At 42.6% G+C, this 16870-nt stretch overlaps 1 protein-coding gene across 1 annotated transcript; it reads right to left on the reverse strand.

Moving 5' to 3' along the window:
• Window positions 1-880: 880 nt before the first annotated feature.
• On the reverse strand, window positions 881-15847 carry LOC142498057 (indolethylamine N-methyltransferase-like). Its single transcript, XM_075606564.1, has 4 exons — window positions 15677-15847; window positions 14748-14856; window positions 13441-13648; window positions 881-1310 (listed from the first exon to the last, which is right to left on the reverse strand). Exons 1-4 carry the CDS (start codon window positions 15845-15847, stop codon window positions 881-883), a joined length of 918 nt encoding a protein of 305 aa, XP_075462679.1.
• Window positions 15848-16870: the final 1023 nt, after the last annotated feature.

Genomic DNA, 16870 nt, shown 5'->3' on the forward strand with positions numbered 1-16870 from the left:
GCAGCCATTTCACAATCCCGCTAATACCTCGATCCCGGTAATAAAGCAGTCTCATTATGTGGACCCTGAGCACCATGTTATAACGGGGTTCACCTGTATAACCTTATTCTAATTCTAACATATTAGTAAAGATAATGTAAAGGATACATAATAAAGGTCTTGTCATACATGTACATATATAGTGTATGTACACAAATATAAACACATACATCCCTGTTATGTCACTGCAGCTACACATAAACGTTTACAATTCCTAGATGATATGAGATACAGTATTAGACCAGGGGAGGCCAACTCCAATCCTCAAAGGCCACCAACATGTCAGGTTTTCAGGATATCCCTGCTTCAGCACAAGTGGCTCAGTCATTATGACAGTAGCACCTGTGCTGAACCAGGGATTTACTGTAAACCTGACCTGTTTGTGGCTCTTGAGGACTGGAGTTGGCTACCCCTGTATTATATGGTGAGCAGCAGCAATGTGCATATGGGCAATTGGTTCCTTATATAAGTTGTAGTAGAGCCACAAGTGGGCTGATGGATCCAGTAATGATTTAATTTTCTTCAATATGTTTTCTTCTCCTTAAAGTCTTATTTCTTTCCATCCATACCTCCCCCCTCCCATCATCCCCTTAAGGCTATAAATAAAAAGTTATTATACAATGCATTTTACTGCACATCTGTGTCTTCCCTGTACCTTTCTTTTTGTATCCCATAAAAAACACAAAGTAAACAAAGTTTGAAAAAAATGACAATTCCTAGAAATTTGGCAATTAATTTTATTATATAAGCAGTCACTGATGTTTATGCTGCATCTTTTCCATTAAGTATGTAAAGTATCAGATAAATTGTTGTATGTCTTTCTTTTTTCAGAATTATTTGACTACACCTCCCTCTCCTTGCGAGCTATTATAAAAAAAACATGCTTCATATCTGTTAAATCCCTGGTAGATTTATTAGACAATGTTTCCAAATTTTCAATGATGAACCCTGCATCACAAACGGCCTCTCTAACAAACTCCTCATCACATGACAGACAGAAGAACTTGTGCTCACCAATCGTATAGAAGGATTGATTATATGTCCCCACCAGTAACATATGTCCCCCAATTTTTAGCATTGACGCTAGTTTTTTCAGATTGCAACGGAAAGCCTGGTGGTCCTTGCTAACAATAAGTAAGACATACATGCAGAGGAGACAGTCCATCTGTGGCAAGACTACAGGCTCTAAAGGGTTATCTTTGGTTAAATCACATTTGACAATGCGTTTCACTGCTCTTCTTGCTTTGTCTTCCTTTCCTGGCCACTCCTCGCTGAAATGACAAAATGAAAAAGGGATCACATGGCAATTTTGGAGCAAACAGTGGTACATGTAGAAAATAATATACATGTGTCACTCAAATGACAAAAACAATAAAGCAGTGAAAATAAGCAAAAGACTGCTTAGTAAATATATCCCTATCTGTCAGTGCAGTATAGAATGGACTTTAACGTTATCAGGTTGTACCAATTCCTGACATATTTTACACCTTCCACACAGAAACAAAAGTTCTTTCACTGACCAAGTATAATTTTAAGGTACTCTTAATGAGACATTGAAAGATGACAGCCTTCACATAATCACAAATTAAGGAGTATTTAAGATATTAATTTTAATTAGCCTTATTAGATACTGTACTTTCAACGCATTTCATGTATTATGCACTTTTCCTTATGTATTTTTCTCATCTGACCTATTTTAGGTAGAGTCCCAAACACTATATATATCCCCTAAACCTCCCTCCAAATAACATAGGTAGAGACACCTGTCCTAAAAATGGAGAAAACCTTAGACACTGGGATATTAAAGTATATTTAAATGACTTGCAGCCCACACTTCCTTAAAGGATATCAGCAAGAACTACTGTATATCGACAAGCATAAGTCACTTTGTCAGAAAAAGATTAATGTGTCAGGCGCAGCATAATTACTGTGGAATCCCAAAACGCTGCTATTTAGCACCACTGTCACAGCATAATTTAGTGCCCAATCTACCTTTGATTTTCATGCACAGATCCTGTTTTGCTCACTCAACTGAAACAGTCCTCACTAAAATAACTAATGTCCTCCATGCTGCCAAAGACAGAGGTGATTACACTCTGCTCATATTACTTGACCTCTCTGCAGCATTTGATACCGTGGACCACCCTCTTCTCCTTCACCTTCTCCATACTCTTGGTATTTGTAACAAAGCTCTATACTGGATCTCATCTTACCTCTCCCATTGTACTTTCAGTGTCTCTTCTGCTAACACTTCCTTCTCCGCTATCGATCTATCTGTGGCATACCCAGGGCTCTGTCCTGGGACCTCTTCTCTTTTCTCTGTACACACTTTCTCTAGTTGACCTAGTCACATCCCTTGGGTTTAAATATGACCTCTATGCTGACAACACACACATTTACCTTTCAACCCCTGAACTTACAGCTGCTGTACAGACCAAAGTTTCTGAATGTCTCTCCGAGATCATCTTGGATGGCCCTCTACCGACTTAAACTTAACATGGCAAAAAAAGAGCTCCTCATACTTCCTCCCAAACCTGGCCCCACTACCTCCTTCCACATTACTGTTGGAAGTACTATCATTAACCCAGTAGCCCAAGTATACTGCCTAGGGGGTCACACTCGATTCCTCTCTCACATTCTCCTCTCACAATCAAAATGTATCTAAAACATATCACTTTATCCTCTGCAATATTACTAAATACACTTTTTCTTCTGTTGCTTGACTGCTAAAGCTCTGAATAATGCCCTCATTCTCTCCCGTCTCAATTACTGTAACCTCCTGCTGTCCATCCTTCCTTCCTCTCACCTGCCTCCCCTACTATCTATCCTAAACACTGCTGCAAGAATCACTCTACTCTTTCCTAAATCTGTCTCAGCGTCTCCCCTGCTGAAATCACTTTCCTGGCTTCCTATCAAATTCTGCATCTCACACTCAATTCTCCTCCTCACTTTTAAAGCTTTACACTCTTGTGCCCCTCTTTACATCTGAGCCCTAATTTCTCATTATGCACAATCCCGACTCTTGCGTTCTGCTCAAGGATGTCTGTTCTCTACACCCTTTGTATCTAAAGCCCTCTCCCACCTTAAACCTTTCTCACTCACTGCCCCATACCTCTGGAATGCCCATCCACAAAATACTTGACTAGCACCCTCTCTATCCACCTTTAAGACCCCCTTAAGACACTCTTTCTTAAAGAAGCATATGAGTAGCACCGTGGCTAATACTATACACATGATACATAAAGCTTGGCCCCCCGCAGAAGCACTTACCAGAATGCCATCCTACTCTCTCTGTGCGTTCTTCCTACCTTACAATTAGATTGTAAGCTCTTCGGAGCAGGGACTTCTCTTCCGAAATGCTATTTTTATGTCTGAAGCACTCATTCCCATTATGTGTTATTTGTATTATTTGTTAGTTATATGATTGTCGCGTGTATTACTGCTGTGAAGCGCCATGTACATTAATGGCGCTATATAAGTAAAGACATACTGTACAATATGTACATACTGTGACAAACAGCTTACTCCGGGGCTCCGCTGCTTGTCCGGGACGGTTAGAACACGGTCTTTTGGGGTAGGTTAAATGAGGAGGCGTCACGTACTGTTCCTTTAAACAGGCTGGGCCTGGTTTATTCAGTCCCAGGCACTGAGACTGCCACAGTGCATACAACAAAACACATCAAAACAAAAGCTGCTCACCTGAGCGATAACTTAACTTAGATTTCCCTAACTCAGGGTGGAAGTGGCTTTTCCACTTTCCAACAACAAAACAAGGTACTTTTGCAGAGTTAGCCAAATGAATAGAACAATTGAACCTGTGTGGGGAAGGGGCTTCTCCCCACTGTGTTCAGCAGCCTTCCAGGCTCTGGAGAAGAGACAAGAGCAAACAGGAAATCAGTCTTACATACCTGATTTCTAATTAGCATGACAGGTGACAGAAATCCCTCAGTTCCAGCGCTTGCCCAAAACTGTGGGATGGAGTGCATGTATTATAAGGCTGCACTCCCAGGCCAGACAGGATAGAAACTGTTCAGTATCCTGGGAGCCCTATATATGGAATTTATTACCATCCCCTGGTTTCTGTCACATATCCTCCCCCCCAGCTCAGACCCTGAGGGATGAGCGACCATGGATATTAGGGAGTGCATCCTTGACAACCCGTCAGCATTGCCATGTTTGTGCCCTGACCTGTGTTCCACAGAAAATTTAAAGGGTTGTAGGCTTAGGAACCACCTGGTCACTCTAGCATTCTTTTCCCTGTTTTGACACATCCAGGTAAGGGGTGCATGATCTGTGACCAACCGGAATTTTCTCCCCAACAGGTAGTATTTGAGCGTCTCTACAGCCCACTTTATTGCGAGACACTCTTTCTCTACTATGGAGTAATTTTTCTCCTGGGGATTTAGTTTCCTACTTAAATAAAGGATGGGGTGTTCCTCACCTTGAGACTCCTGGGAGAGTACCGCCCCCAGCCCTACCTCAGATGCGTCGGTTTGGACTACGAACTCTTTGGAGAAGTCAGGTGTGACCAACACTGGTTGGGCACAGAGAGCTTCTTTCAGGCTTCTAAAGGCCTGTTCGGTTTCGGGGGACCACTTTACCATAAGTGGTCCTCTTGCTTTTGTGAGGTCGGTTAGTGGGGTTGCCTTAGTCGCAAAATTGGGAATAAACCTTCTATAGTACCCAATTAACCCCAAAAAGGTCCTTACTTGTTTTTTTGTAACTGGCCTTGGCCAACCTTGTATCGCCTCCACTTTGAGTGTTTGGGGTTTGAGTAAACCTCTGCCAATAGAATACCCCAGATACTTGGCCTCCTCCAGACCAATGGTGCATTTAGCGGGGTTAGCAGTTAGTCCAGCAGACCGAACTGCGTCGAGCACAGCTTGGACCTTTGGAAGGTGGGATTGCCAATCTTCACTATGGATTACCACATCATCCAGGTAGGCAGCAGCATACCGAGCATGTGGTTTTAAAATTTTATCCATCATTCTTTGGAATGTGGCGGGAGCTCCATGTAAGCCAAAAGGCAGCACCCTATACTGAAAGAGGCCGTCTGGGGTTGAGAAGGCTGTCTTTTCTTTTGCCCTTTCTGTGAGGGGAACCTGCCAGTACCCTTTTGTTAGGTCTAGGGTTGTGAGATATCGGGCTTTGCCCAGTCTCTCTACAAGTTCATCCACCCTGGGCATAGGGTAAGTATCAAATTTTGACACCGCGTTTAGTTTCCGGTAGTCATTACAAAACCTTGTTGTACCATCTGGCTTTGGGACTAAGACTATAGGGCTGTTCCACCCACTTTGGGATTCCTCAATTACGCCTAGTTTTAGCATTTTTTTAACCTCTAAACTTATAGCCTCTCTTTTGGCCTCTGGGATTCGGTACGGTTTAAGGTTAACTCGGACCCCCGGTTCAGAGACTAGGTCATGTTCAATTACGCTAGTTCTACCTGGCTGTGTAGAGAAGATTTCTTTGTTTCTGCTCACTAAATTCTGAACCTCTTGTTTCTGATGAACGGACAGGGTTTCAGCTATGCTAACCTCTGGGTCAGTTTCTTGACTCTCTGACGGACCTGGGGTTACTAGGGTTGACAAGACTTCTCTATCTTTCCAGGGCTTGAGTAGGTTTATATGGTAAATTTGCTCAGGTTTCCTCCTACCTGGCTGTCTTACCTTATAATTTACTTCTCCCACTCTTTCCAAGACCTCATATGGCCCATGCCATTTAGCAAGGAATTTACTTTCCACGGTGGGAACCAGAACTAGTACCCTATCACCTGGAAAAAAAATTCTGACCCTAGCACCCTTATTATACGTATTCCTCTGTGCTTCTTGAGCTTTCTCCATGTGTTCCCTCACTATGGGTAGGACTGCAGCAATGCGGTCCTGCATCTGGGCAACATGCTCTATTACACTTCTGTAAGGGGTAACCTCGTGTTCCCAAGTCTCTTTGGCTATATCCAGTAAGCCCCTTGGGTGTCGGCCATACAATAGTTCAAACGGGGAGAAGCCTGTGGATGATTGGGGAACTTCCCTAATGGCAAATAACAGGTACGGTAACAAACAATCCCAGTTTTTCCCATCTTTATCGACCGCCCGCCGTAACATGCTCTTTAAGGTTTTATTGAACCTTTCCACTAAACCATCTGTTTGTGGATGATAGACTGAGGTTCTGAGATGCTTGATTTTTAGGAGTTTACATAACTCTTTTGTTACTTGGGACATAAACGGTGTTCCCTGGTCAGATAGAATCTCTTTAGGAATTCCAACCCGGGAAAACAGAACTACTAACTCTTTTGCTATGTTTTTGGCAGAGGTGCTACGTAGGGGAACTGCCTCCGGATATCGGGTGGCATAATCTAATATTACCAATATATGCTGATGTCCCCTAGCAGACTTTATTAGGGGTCCTACTAGATCCATAGCAATCCGGTCAAATGGTACCTCTATTATGGGAAGGGGTACCAATGGGCTGCGGTACGCCTTGAACGGGGCGGTGATCTGACATGCTGGGCATGAGGAACAATAATTCGTAATTTCTGCCAGAACCCCAGGCCAATAGAAGCTTCGGAGAACCTTTTCTTTTGTCTTTTCCACCCCTAGGTGTCCCCCCAATGGATGACTATGTGCGAGGTGTAACACTACATTACGGAATGTCCGTGGTACCAACAATTGTTTAGTTGTAACTGATTTTCTTTTATCAACCCAATATACTAGGTCGTTCTCTACCTCGAAGTAGGGGTAAGCAAGCGACCTATCTGGTTGGCCAAGAGTACTATTCAGGTCCCGTATATTTCCCCTTGCTACCTCTAATGTGGGGTCCTCCCACTGGGCCTTCTTAAAACTCCCAGGACTGACCTCTAGGTCAGCGAGGGTCTTATCCGGTTCTGGGGTGGTAAGTGTCTGATCAACATCCTGATTTGGGGTATTCCCTACCAAAGTAGTGATGGGGAAGGGAATTTTACAGCACTCCTCCTTTTCCCCCTTCTTATTTGGGCCCTCGTCAACCTCCATTTCTGAAAACGGGAAAGGATTTATTTCTTCTAATACTTCGTTATGGTCCGCTATTGAACTCTGGGCGCTATTCTGAGCAGGGGACCACATTTTTAGAAAATGGGGAAAGTCGGTCCCTATTAACACATCATGTGCCAGTTTGGGTACAATACCCACCTTGAAATCTAAAGAACCAAACTCTGTTTCAAAAAAAACATCAACAGTGGAATATTCATGATTATCACCATGTATACAACAAATTGCCATTCTTTGTGAACTGTTTCCCTGTTTCTTCTTAATGGGCAAGAGGTATTCGGACACTAGTGTGACCATGCTCCCAGAGTCCAGAAGTGCCCGAACCCTCCTACCATTAACCTTTACAAATGCCCACAGATGGTTATTCAAGGGGTCCTCTGGGCTAGGGCGCATACATTGGGACAACAGCGAATAAGGTTCCACGCTGTTGCATTGCATGGGCTCATCATTTAGTGGGCAGATTTTTGCTGTGTGGCCCCTCTCATGACAATTTACACATTTAGGTACATAGTCTGTGTCCCACTTAGAGCCTTTTCCCGGCTCCCCATGTTGGCTATTGCCCTTAGTGTGCGAACCACTGTTGCTGGTGCCGCGTGAAGGTGGTCGCCGCTCTTCAGCTCCCCTTAACCCCGGTACCCTTTTACCGTCTCTGGAAGAGTCCTGGAACCTCGGGTAGTGGGGTTGCTCCACGACTGGGGGTTGCGGGTGCTCTCCTGCTGCATTGTACCTTTCTACGAGGGCCACAAGCTCATCCGCATTGTGGGGGTCACTCCGACTGACCCAATGGCGTAAGGCAGAGGGAAGTTTCCTCAAGAACTGGTCCATGACCAACCGTTCCACGATGTGGCTTGCTGAGTTGATCTCGGGTTGTAGCCACTTCCGGGCGAGGTGGATGAGGTCATACATCTGGCTTCGGGTGGCTTTATCCATCGTGAAGGACCATGCGTGAAACCTTTGGGCGCGAACAGCCGTGGTTACGCCGAGGCGGGCGAGGATCTCGAACTTCAATTTTGCATAGACGTTAGCTTCGGCTGGCTCTAGATCAAAGTAAGCCTTCTGGGGTTCGCCGCTTAGGAAGGGTGCGATTAGACCAGCCCACTCAGCTTCTGGCCATCCCTCTCTCTGTGCCGTGCGTTCAAACGTGAGAAGATAGGCTTCCACATCATCCGAGGGTCCCATCTTCTGAAGGTAGTGGCTTGCCCTGGTCATTTTCGGAACTGGGGCTGCCGCTGCCAGTGGAAGGTTACTGATAGTCCCCCTCAGGATCTCGAGTTCCTGCTGTAAGCCCTGAGCGAACCGCTGTTGCTCCTCTCTCAGCAAGCGGTTTGTCTCTTGCTGGTTTGCATTCGCCTGTTGCAGGATTGCATTAGTCTCTTGCTGGTTTATTAACAGCTGTCGCTGGGTTTCACTCGCCTGTTGCAGGGCTTCATTCGCGTCTTTCTGGACAGCGACATTGCGTACCAGCGCACTCACCACGTCTTCCATCTTGTTTGGAGAGAGAGAAAAAAAACTTTTTTTTTTTTTTTTTTTTTTTTTTTTAAAGTTCTTTAACCCCCAGACCTTTTAGTGTTCTGCCCGCATTCTCCACCATATGTGACAAACAGCTTACTCCGGGGCTCCGCTGCTTGTCCGGGACGGTTAGAACACGGTCTTTTGGGGTAGGTTAAATGAGGAGGCGTCACGTACTGTTCCTTTAAACAGGCTGGGCCTGGTTTATTCAGTCCCAGGCACTGAGACTGCCACAGTGCATACAACAAAACACATCAAAACAAAAGCTGCTCACCTGAGCGATAACTTAACTTAGATTTCCCTAACTCAGGGTGGAAGTGGCTTTTCCACTTTCCAACAACAAAACAAGGTACTTTTGCAGAGTTAGCCAAATGAATAGAACAATTGAACCTGTGTGGGGAAGGGGCTTCTCCCCACTGTGTTCAGCAGCCTTCCAGGCTCTGGAGAAGAGACAAGAGCAAACAGGAAATCAGTCTTACATACCTGATTTCTAATTAGCATGACAGGTGACAGAAATCCCTCAGTTCCAGCGCTTGCCCAAAACTGTGGGATGGAGTGCATGTATTATAAGGCTGCACTCCCAGGCCAGACAGGATAGAAACTGTTCAGTATCCTGGGAGCCCTATATATGGAATTTATTACCATCCCCTGGTTTCTGTCACAATACATACATTTTGGTTAAAAAATCCATGGAAAATCTGTGGATCACCTTTTGACAGGTGCGCCAATCTCTAAAAATAATGTAATTGAAAACTTAAAATATATAGTGAGGAAAACTATAGACATTGAGCCGATTCTGGTTTTGGTTCTGGTTCAAAAATTCTAAAATCAGCCTAAGCCGCGCCGCTCTCATAACCACGGCCAGCCGCGCTCTGTTTTCTTATTTTTCTGAGCGGTTTTCATTATTTTAGTGCACTTTTTTTGGTGTGGTCTGCAATACTGCAATACCGTCTAGAAACTCAGGTGGGCGATCGCGAGCTGTTGTCTTAAAAGTCTAATAGCAATTCAACCTACAGTACAGCTGTACATTTCTGCAGGTCTGTGTGTGCGTGCGCAGTAATTGTAAATTGGTAGATTTATATTTGAAGCAGAGATTAATTAACGTTCCGAGTTCATACTGTATACAGTAGTAGTATGAGGCTCCTTTGGGAGAAGAAGTACAGAATTACAAAAATATAACGTCGCGTCTTCTTCCGAAAATAACATTATCACATTTCTATATGTATTATTTATTAATCAATACTTTTACTAGGCTTGCTCTTCTTTTCATACTGTTTTTATTTTATGCGCATGCGTGTATGTCTCATTGGAACATTGTTGAAACACATAGGCGTGTTACAGTATCACATTTCTGCACATTAAACATTATGACCTTTTGAATATATTTATTTGAACTGATAATCCATCATACAGTGCTCTCTCCCTTGCCCCCGCACACATAAGGCTAAAGTATTTCAGCTTCTAATCTACACCTCTCCCACACCATTCATTTGTAATGGATGGCTTTCTGGCTTGAATCTTCCCGAGCATGGCATCACATTCGCATGCGTGTATGACTTCCCATTCAATTAGAAGTTCAAGTTTTTAAAAAAAGCAAAAAAAATAAATAAATTTGGTTATCGACATGGGTTTGCATAACAATTCTGGATATTCTGAGAATCAATCACTACTGTTCCTTTTTAATTCTACACTTGTCATGTACTGTATTTATTTTATGAGGTGGGTGGCATACTGTGATTTTTATTTGGTTATGTGGGGATCAAACATTATGGTGAACTGTTGAAAATATTTCTTTGAAATACTGTAGTAATCCAGCATACAGCGCTCTCCCCCTCCCCCCCAGCACACACTAAAGGCTTAAAGATTTCAACTTCTTATCGACACCTCTCCCAAACCATTCTCTTGTAATGCATGCCACGGCTGTATGTGGGTTTGGAATATCAGATTCTTGAATATACTAATTTTTACACACAGTGTGTTGTACATCTCTAATTAATGTTTTGTATAATTAGCGAATCAACCTCAAAAAGGGCGATTCACATTTTGCGGGTTTTGTATTATTATTACCAATACACGCCGCGGTTTCCGCAACCCGTGGACGGATTTATAGAATCCAATTCTTAAGAATGTGCCAACGGATTGCAGAATCCGCGTATTGGATTCTACAAATCCATCCAGGGGTTGTATCCAATGGCATTATTTTTATGAATCTGCACGGATTAAAACCGACCAAATCCGTTTGAGGATTTTACACCATGAAGCGGATTTTGGGGCAAAATGCGATTAATCGGATTACCCCAATGTTTATTAATAATATTCTTGATATCATTTGCCTCTCTGCTATAACTCGTGAGGAATGCGAGTTTTTCCTCGTCCAGTGTCTCTCCCCTATCTATCTTGTACTTTCTTAGCCTGATAAATTTATTGCCATCACTACAATTTCCATGTTTAATCGGATTAATAGAAATTGTAGTGATGGGAATATATTTATTTCTCAGGCTAAGAAAGTACAAGATAGATTTCTGGAGAAGAACTATAGGAGAGAGACACTGGATGAGGCAATGCAAAAGATGGAGCTGGTTAACAGAGAGGATCTATTAAAACCTAGAATTAAAAATCCCAGGAATAACAATGATCTCTGACATTTTTTGCCTCTCTCTTTTTGCTCTTTTCTTCCCGCCTCATACAGGGTATTTAGTATTGTGTTTACACAGATGCATAATCATGTTATAAGCAGTAACCCATATACAGTATAACTATACTCACCCCTTGTGTGATGCTGCAGTATATTATGTTTGTGTATAGGATAGATTTGTTGTCATTTATAACACATTATTATTTACAATTGGTTATTGTGTAACTGATATTTGTATTGGTGCACAGGCACCTAAGAACCTACCGTATTTCCTCGATTGCAAGACGCCTTCGATTGTAAGACGCACCATCGATTTGGCCCTTACAATCGAGGAAAATTACTTTTTCACTTACCATGTTTCAGGAGAGGTCCCATGCCAGCAGAGGATGAAGCTGGCGGCGGTGGCAGGAGAGGTCCCACGTCTGCAGATGGTTGAAGATGGACAGCAGGTGGGTGGGTGGCTGCAGGACAGGTCCAAAGTCTGCAGGTGAATGAAGATAAGAAGACAGAGGACGTGCGGTGGGGTGCAGCGGCAGGAGATCATAATAGCAGGAGAGCTGAGTAGGAGCAGAGCGGCATAAGGGAACGGCTTGGGAGGTGCACACTGTAACCGGAAGTCAGACACCGGTCAACGTCCGGTGTTACAGTGTGCACCTCCCAAGCCGTTCCCCTACGCCGCTCTGCTCCTGCTATTATGATCTATTTGCCTCTGCCACCGCATGACCGCTGTCTTCTTATCTTCATTCACTTGCAGACTTGGGACCTGTCCTGAAGCTGCCACCGCACTGCTGCCCGCTGTCCATCTTCAACCATCTGCAGACGTGGGACCTCTCCTGCTGCCGCCACACACTTCGTCCTCCGCTGACATGGGATCTCTCCTAAAACATGTAAAAAATAAATAATACATTGATTCTAAGAAGCACCCCAATTTCAGACATGTGAAAATCGAAAAAAAGGTGCGTCTTAGAATTGAGGAAATAGGGTAATTGGAAGTTGTATCCACATTATTTAGCATTTTTTTGCTAATATATCCCAGTGAAAGTTGTCTGCATTAATAATAATTTTTTTGCACTAACATTGAAACATCACTGAGTTAATCTATTCCCCCTTTATCCATGTCTGCAGTGGTTCCTTTTTTGGACGATACTAAAGGCATCTTTGTAAGTCAGTTGGCTAATTAAACAGAGACTAATTAGAATTACTATAGCACTATAAGTGCCCTTATCCCTTTATCAATCAATTGGATTGACCTTGGAGTAGAGATATATTTATATTGATTTTTCAAATAATGTGAATACAAAGTTAGATCAGGAGTTTCCAACATCCTTACAGACGAGTATATCACGTTTTAATTGGATTGGGTATATAAAGCTACATTTGGGGAGGGGGCATCACACTCCTGAGAAAGCCGCATACTCTATTGGTGAAACACGTAGAGTGAGACCGCCCAGAGGAAGGCAAACACCGGTCGATCTGTTCTTCTTTCACATTGAGTGATACATGCTGATTTTAGACTGTTTTATTGTACTGTAAGTGTGCATTTTTGATGTGCTATATAAATGTTATACTTTTTACTATATTGATCTGCACTATGGATGCATTTCTTTTCTTTGCATCTCCACACTTCAGAGGAACACAATCACCACAGTATACTGAAGTTGCCCTAAAACCACTGATATTTTGTGAGTAGGCTGCACAAGAGAGCCAAGATTGCACAGAATTTTATCCACACAATATTGTGGTCTACACTTAGTTCATTGTGTTTTCTTGTTTTTCTCCCTACAGTACATGCTCCCACTGGAATTTGAGAAGCTAATTCTACATTTTGGGGACGAGTGAAGACAAACCCTACCAGTGGGTTTGAGCAGGGAGTTGCAACATTTATAAACTCACATCACTGTTTTTGCACATTGATTGTCACTATCTTTCACGAGAGTATGTAAATTGTTGTTTATTGTTGATTGTCATTTTATAGTTAGTGACCACATTTAGTGTTTAGCGCCTTCTTTTCACACCGTCACTTTGTCACATTTGTCAGTGGTTTTACATGAAAATTTCATAACAAACATGGCATTTGTAGAATTGTCTCTCTTGTCTTTCTATAACTTGAATACATATTAAACACATTCATGCCTAATATTGAGCATTGAGATTCTTTAGTTTGATTTTTCTGCTTCCTCGAGGTCTAATTTTTCTCTCCTGGAAGATGATAATTTTTCCTGAAATATACTTTACCTCTTTCCTTCCAGATCACAAACTATTTTTGCAGTGTGAGACCAGTCAGCAGCTCCGGGCTCCTTGTTCTTCCACATTTCAAATTCCCTGATATTTGCGTCAGTAAATTCTATCACATTGATCTCTTTGAAGAAATCACAGGCGGTTAAGAGATGGAAAGCGAGTGGTCCCATGGTAGCATCGAGCAGGGTTTCCCCTCTCACACGACCTGCATTCAATGGTTAGAAAATAGGATAATATTGTTTTTCAAATTAGCAAAGTATTGAAGAAAATATAAGAGCTTATTCACATGCTGCAGTTCCCCAAAAATGTAGATAATATTTTACAATAACTTCAATAACAACTATAAATGAACGTACCTGAAGAGAAACATTTATTCAATTGTTTAATCGGATATACAATTGTCTCCTCAAACATATCATTAGTTCCATTATAGCAATATGTATCTATTAACCATCTGGGATCAAACTCTTTATCATGGTAATGCTTGTGGAGACTGGAATCCATTGTGCGTCTCCTTGGTGTAACGATCCTGTTACTTCTATGTTGCATGTGTAGAAGCCTAAAGTTGCAGCTTGAGAAGGTAGAATAGAAGAAGCTCGGTTGGCATCTCAGTATTTCAGCAATTATCAGAGCATGTGATAAGCTTCTGTACAAATATACATGAGGGATGGTGCTGATCCGTGTTTGTTAATGTTGTAGGCTGAATAATGATTTGTCATTAGGATTATTGAAATGATCCATCTGACATTGCACGATAACAAGTTTGTGCATTTATTGTGGTCAATGAATCATCAAGTCTATATGCACTAATTATTTTGCAAATTAAAATTGCATTGTTTTGGATGTGGTTTTGTGTCTAAAAAATATTGTGTTTTGTATTTGCTTCTGGTTTCACCAAAACATAATTGGTCTGGTCCAGTTTATTTTTATTGTAATGTTAATAGATAATATTATGATTAAAGATAATTGAGCAGTCCTGCTAACAGTCCTGGACACATCTTGATCACAATAGTTAGCTTGTATCATGTGAATATCATGTCAGGGTATCAATATCAAAGAGGGTTTTGCACGCACAGAAATTCAGGTGATAGTGAGGTAGTTTGCTGCCGGTGCTTTGGTTCTGGGGAGCTCCTGAAGTCCCCAAAAGAATCCAGTAGAGAAGAAGAAGCAGGCACACGGTCTTAATCAGCAGTGAAAAGGGTTTAATGTGCCAAGAAATCAAACGTTTCGGCAGTAATACTGAGCCTACACCTTGAGAAAGGCAGTATTACTGCCGAAACATTGGATTTCTTGGCACATTAAACCTTTTTCACTGCTGATTAAGACATGTGCCTGCTTCCTCTTCTCTACAATATCATGAGATAGCTCATCCATGTTGGGTAATTCCTCATCAGGTTGAAGATGCTGTGATGACTGTAGAGGAATCACATGCTATTAGCACTGGGAGTATTTACTGTCCCAACATTGCAGTTACTGTGTGACCAGAGTTTCTCATTATATTTCAGAGTTTATTCAATATATTGCTTATTAATATTGGCTGAATCTGATTTTTCTTTAGTTAATCCATGAATCCAATGTTAAAAAAAGAAAAAGTAGTGATACTCACTATCCTAATATCATTTATTAAACAATAAAAAAATCAAGTGTTAATATAACACAAAAGTGTAAATATAGGAAGATTAAAGAGTCCAATATAAGTATACTTAATTAGCCAGCAGCCAGAGTCCAGGAGGGAGTTCCACGTCCCTCCAAATGTGAGGAGAGAAGATAAAAGTGTCCTCCGGCGCGTTGACTCAAGTATAAGGATAGTCCAGATAAATCCAAAAGAAGACAACAATATATCAATAAAGGTTATATACCTACTAAAGCACTTATAATAAAGTACTTGCACTTGCATATTAGATGTGGCTTGTACTGATAATTTTCATCCCATCCAGAATTGCAGGAGTTAATCAGGAAAGGCTAGGTAAATAAGATATGGCCTGTACTGATGCTTTTCTTCCCATTCGGAGTAGCAGGGGTTAATCAGGAAATGCTAGGTCTCCAATGTATTCAGAGTAGGCAATGGATAAAAGTGAAAAAGAGAGAAAAGAATCATGGCACAATAAATTTATTAACAAGAGATTGGTTAGAACAATATTGCACTTACAGCCAATATGCATTAAAACAGCGTTTTGGATAGCGTCCCAGCGTGTGGTAGTTGGCTTCTCCGCTGTTATGTAGTCCTGCTCACACCAGAGTTCACGGAGTCAACAACCACCTTCAGTGATGTGTCACCTGTGTCGATCACCTCAGTTTTAATAAGGGGAGATACTGCACCTCGCTTGCAACCCTTTGCTTTGCGCACGGTCAAGATGTTACAGCAGTGTCTCAGCAGCATCCTGTAAGGAATCGGGGGCCACATCCCTTGCGGCGTGACCCCTCCTTACCCACTACCAGTACTGCAGCGGCTTGTGCCCATGCCCCCCCCCCGTTGCTACCCATGCCGCCACTCAGTGCATACCTTGAACTCTGCCGCCGCCATCTTGGATTCTGGCACTGGTGTTACAGACTCTCAGCTGTGCCCAACTATTTCCTGGTCTCTCAGCCACTCACGAGTAGCTCCTCGACACGCCTCCGCCATGCCCCTCATCCGGATAGGTCACTGTCACTTTAAATATCCTGCTTTGCCTTCACTTCCTTGCTCTGCATAGCTCCTTGCTACCTGTGTTGCCTGGAACCTGTGTCGTGCTCTCTTGTGTTTATTCCTTACAGCTACTGACCCAGCTCATCTTAATACCCCTCTGGCTCCTGACCTCGGCTTTCCTACAGACTACTCTAACCTCTAAGACTCTCAGACTCTTCTATGGATTTTGACTACGGAACTTTCTATATCCTCAGTCTCGGCAAGTACTTGACCATTCTTTATCTATATCCAGGCCTGGCTACACTACTACTCCACATCCCAGACATGCCCCCTCTGCTGTCGGTGCATTTACTCTACATCCCACCTCAGTACAAGGGACTGGTCTGGTCTGCTGGCTGCACAGCGTGACACATCCACACATGGGTATCCATGGATCAAACAGCAAAGCAAAGGGGAATCCACACGTCATATGTCACATGTCACAGGGAGCTACCGTGGCTTGCAAGTCCAAATCTAACTAGTTTCGCTACTGCTTAATCAGAGATATTTAGTTGAAGCCTGAGCGGAAGCCAAGGGACTTTAATTCAGCCAGGGCATTATCCAGTAACAACCTGTTCTGAGGGGATTATTACATTTATAGGCTAAATGTAGGCTTTTTTCATAAAATAATAGACACTTTTGTATAGGTATATAAATCGGCAATATGCTGATGCACCTGTGTAGGAAAAAGAAGTAAAGTAGCAAATGAGAGGGGAGAGAGGTGAAGGGGAAGGAGGAGCGAGAGAGGAGAAGGGGTCGGAG

The sequence above is a fragment of the Ascaphus truei genome, chromosome 6, assembly GCF_040206685.1.
Source record: "Ascaphus truei isolate aAscTru1 chromosome 6, aAscTru1.hap1, whole genome shotgun sequence".
NCBI classification, from domain to species: Eukaryota; Metazoa; Chordata; class Amphibia; order Anura; family Ascaphidae; genus Ascaphus; species Ascaphus truei.

What these genes read in the sequence shown, in the direction of transcription:
- LOC142498057 (XM_075606564.1), bottom strand. Translation starts at nt 15,847, where the DNA reads ATGTGGCCCCCGATTCCTTACAGGATGCTGCTGAGACACTGCTGTAAC. An exon ending in TTGACTCCGTGAACTCTGGT is followed by an intron (nt 14,857 to 15,676) that starts GTGAGCAGGACT and finishes ATTCCTCTACAG; the next exon opens with TCATCACAGCATCTTCAACC. An exon ending in TGTGATCTGGAAGGAAAGAG is followed by an intron (nt 1,311 to 13,440) that starts GTAAAGTATATT and finishes TTGTCATTTCAG; the next exon opens with CGAGGAGTGGCCAGGAAAGG.